At 44.5% G+C, this 3,667-nt stretch overlaps 1 protein-coding gene across 1 annotated transcript; it reads right to left on the reverse strand.

The window, feature by feature from the left end:
• Nucleotides 1–2,686: 2,686 nt before the first annotated feature.
• Nucleotides 2,687–3,073, reverse strand: LOC131069430 (glycine-rich cell wall structural protein 1.8-like). Its single transcript, XM_058004851.2, has one exon. The coding sequence runs from the start codon at nucleotides 3,071–3,073 to the stop codon at nucleotides 2,687–2,689; it is 387 nt and encodes a 128-aa protein (XP_057860834.2).
• Nucleotides 3,074–3,667: the final 594 nt, after the last annotated feature.

Raw genomic sequence — 3,667 nt, forward strand, 5'->3', positions numbered from 1 at the left:
GAGAAAGAGGGAGAGAGGGCGAGAGAGAGGGGGGTGGAGGGAAGGAGAGTAAGATAGATAAAGAGGGAGAGAGGGATAGAGAAAGAGGTTGAGGATGAGATAGATAATGAGGGAGAGGAGATAGAGAATAAGGGAGATGAGACAGAGAACGAGGGAGAGGAGGAGATAAATAACAAGGGAAAGAGATAGAGAAAGAGGGAGAGGAGAAGATAAAGAAAGAGGGGAGAAGGAGATGAAGAATGAGGGAAAAAGGGAGATAGATAGAAAAAGAGGGAGGGAGAGAGAGGGAGAGATATTGAGATAGAGGGAGAAAGGGAGAGAGATAGAGAAAGAGGGAGATAGAGAAAGTGGGAGATAGAGAAAGTGGGAGATAGAGAGGGGTCTTATGGGGTCATAAGGGGCCTCACATATGTTGGAATACCATATGACCCCATATGACACCATTAAGACATCATATTGTCCTGAGAGGGAGAGGAGGAGATAGAGAATGAGGGAGAGGAGGAGGTAGAGAATGAGGGGGAGAGGGAAAGAAACATAGAATGAGGGAGATAGAGAGAGTGAGGAAGAGAGATAGAGAACAAGGGAGAGAGGGAAAGAGATATAGAACGAGAGAGAGAGGGAGAGAGACATAGAACAAGGGAGAGAGGGAGAACAAGGAAGAGAGATAGAGAAAGAGGGAGAGGAGATAAAGAAGAGGGAGAGAAAGAGATAGAGAACGAGGGAGAGAGGGAGATAGACAGAGAAAGAGGGAGATAGAGAGAGGAAGAGAGAGAGAAAGGCAAAGAGAGGGAGATATAAAATGAGGGTAGATGGAGAGAGAGGGAGAGAGGGAGAGAGGGGGAGAGATAGAGAAAGAGGGAGAGAGGGAGAGAGAGAGAGAGAGTTAGAGTGGGGTGGAGGGAAGGAGAGTGAGACAAAGAAAGAGGGAGAAAGGGATAGAGAGAGAGGTAGAGGAGGAGATGGAGAAAAAGGGAGAGAAGGAGATAGAGAATGAGGGAGAGAGGGAGAGAGATAAAGAGGGGGAGCGAGGAAGAGAGATAGAGAAAGAGGGAGAGGAGGAGATAGAGAAAGTGGGAGAGAAGGAGATACATAATGAGGGAGAAGAGAGAGAGAGATTGAGAAAGAGGGACAGAGAGAGAGAGATCTCCATGTGTGTGTGTGTGTCTCTCTCTCTCTTTATCAAATTCCCTTCCCCCTGTGTGTGTGTATCTCTCTCTATCAACCTCCCTTCCCCCTCTTTCTCCATCTCTTTCCTTCACTCTCCCTATCTCCCTCTTTCTCTATCTCTCTCCCTCTATCCCTCCCTCTCTCTCAACCTCCCTTCCCCCTCCTTCTCTATGGAGATATATGAATATATGTATGTGTACTTATATCAAAATATGTGTACTTATATGAACATATTCTAGGTTAACATATGTGAATTTTAATGAACATAACCCATACACGTTATTATGGAAATAAAACCACGTACGGGTTATTATTACATTCAAAAGCCCGTACATGTTAGTATATAGAGTAATAACACGTATGCGTTATTTGAATATTAAAAAATCGTACGCATTTTTCCTTGTACTTAGCCTTGGATAACAAGGTTGAGGCTTGGGTTCCTTGTTTCCCTCTTTTTTACATGTTTTCTTCTTCTAATTTGGTTTCTCAACTTCATCATCATCTGGTTTACTCGTTATTGAGTGGGTTTTGTAAAATCGCACCATAATTTCATCCATCTACTAAGCTTTCTAACCATATAACTTTTTAAAAATTTGAACAATGTTAACATATTAATCTTTGTTAGAGTATTAAGGTATTTACTTGATTAATTAAACATTCTTTGTTTAATTATTTAAGTTCCCTTTATCTCCTTTACACTTAAGCTAACTTTAGGTGCATATAATTAATTATTTTAATTAATTATTATGTGCAAACCTAGGTTTTCCATTTTTAGGGTTTCTTGACCTATTAAAGGTCGAGTTCTTTCTTTTCATTGTAAGAATCACATTACATATTTTTGTGAATATTGAGCTCTCTCTTTTTGAGCATATTCTCTGTGTTTTGTATGTTCTTCAAATTTTGCTTCATTGCTTCTCCTTGTAACAGGTTATTCAGCTTGTAGAAGATCTTCAGGCTCCTATGGTGTTGTATTTTCTCAACTCCTATATGGTATCAGAGCAAAAGATCTGCAGCTACCTGTTCTTGTTTTGAGATTTTTGGCTTTGGAAGCAGATCTGGGGTTTTAGGAATTTTTTTGTGTACCTAGGGTTTGAGCTTTTTTTTCTGAGCACTTTGGGCCTAAACAGACCTCACCATTGTGCTCAAAAGGCTCGAAAACCCCTATGGTCATATAAAATTCGACCTATTTTGGTTCCTGAGCCTCTGGGTGATTTTTTTCTCAGATCTAGGTCGTACGACCCTAGCACGCAGATCGAGAAAAAAAATTATTATTATTATTATTTTTGCCTTTTTACGGCATGCAGGCTGAAATTTGCTTTTAAAAAAATCTTTCAAAAAAGCGAAAAAAAAAAGAGAATTTTTTTTTTTTGGCAAAAAGTTTTTGGGGGCCCTCACGGTACGCAGGGTACCGTGGGGCCCCTGCCATGTTGCAGGCCCTGCGGGCGTTGGTACAGCGCCGTCGCCATCCATGCGCGCTCGACCCTGCCGTCGCCGGTTTCTCTACGGCCCCCGCCGGCAATTACACTTTGCCCCCAGCGGCCCTGCAGTCTCCGGCCTCTGCCGCCTTTGGTCCCCTATGCCGCCGCTTCCCAGCAGCCTGGCCTTCCGGTTGCATGCCTCTCCGCTCCGCCAGCCCTGCTCTCACCGTCGGCCTCCCTATGGCCCCCGCCGTTGGAAACCTCCCTGCACCTCCGCCGCCGCCTGCCTGTGGCCCCAGCTCACCGCTCAACCTGCGGCCTCCGCCCTGGCCCCCGCCACTCAGTCCCCGACCGCCGCTCAGTTCCCGACCGCCCCTCCGGCTCCCCGGCCCTTTTTTCCGACCGGCCACCACTCCGCCACTATGCTGCCACCCGGTCGCCGCCCAGCCATCGGATCTCTGCCCGACCGCCACTGGTGCGCCACCCATTGGCCACCGGACCACCAACAAGCAACCAAACCCCCTTTTTTTTTGGCTTTTTTAGGGGGGGTTTGGTTTTTTGGCCCTATCTTGGGCATACGGAGTCATTTTTTTGAGAACGAATAGGCGTCGAAAAGCTGGTTCCGAGGCCGACCTCATGGTGTTGGTAATTTTTTCCAATTTTTCTGTTTGACTATGTTTTTTTATAGTCAAAGTGAGGTCTCTTTTTTGCACTCCGGGAGACGTAGAATGAGCATCCGACCTTCGTTTTTCAAAAACTTTATATTTTCGGAAAGCATGTTATTGTAATTTCTAGAAATATGAGTTTTTTTTCCATATTCTGCTCCATGCATATTTTATTCAATTTTTTGCTTTTCATCACTCTGGTGGATATCGTGGTTGTTTCAGGTCCTGGGATCTCTTTTCTGAGTAGGGTGTCTCTGTTTTGATTCTCGTTTCTATTTCCAGTCTTCTTATCATTGTAGCTTGTAATTATGCAAACGCACTGAGATAAAGTGCCATCATGCATTGTTTACTTGGAATCTTGCATATATTGTGTCTTGTTGTACATGCACTATTGATCAAGTGCCATGAGGGGGTTGA

This window comes from Cryptomeria japonica, chromosome 10, assembly GCF_030272615.1.
Source record: "Cryptomeria japonica chromosome 10, Sugi_1.0, whole genome shotgun sequence".
Taxonomy (NCBI): domain Eukaryota; kingdom Viridiplantae; phylum Streptophyta; class Pinopsida; order Cupressales; family Cupressaceae; genus Cryptomeria; species Cryptomeria japonica.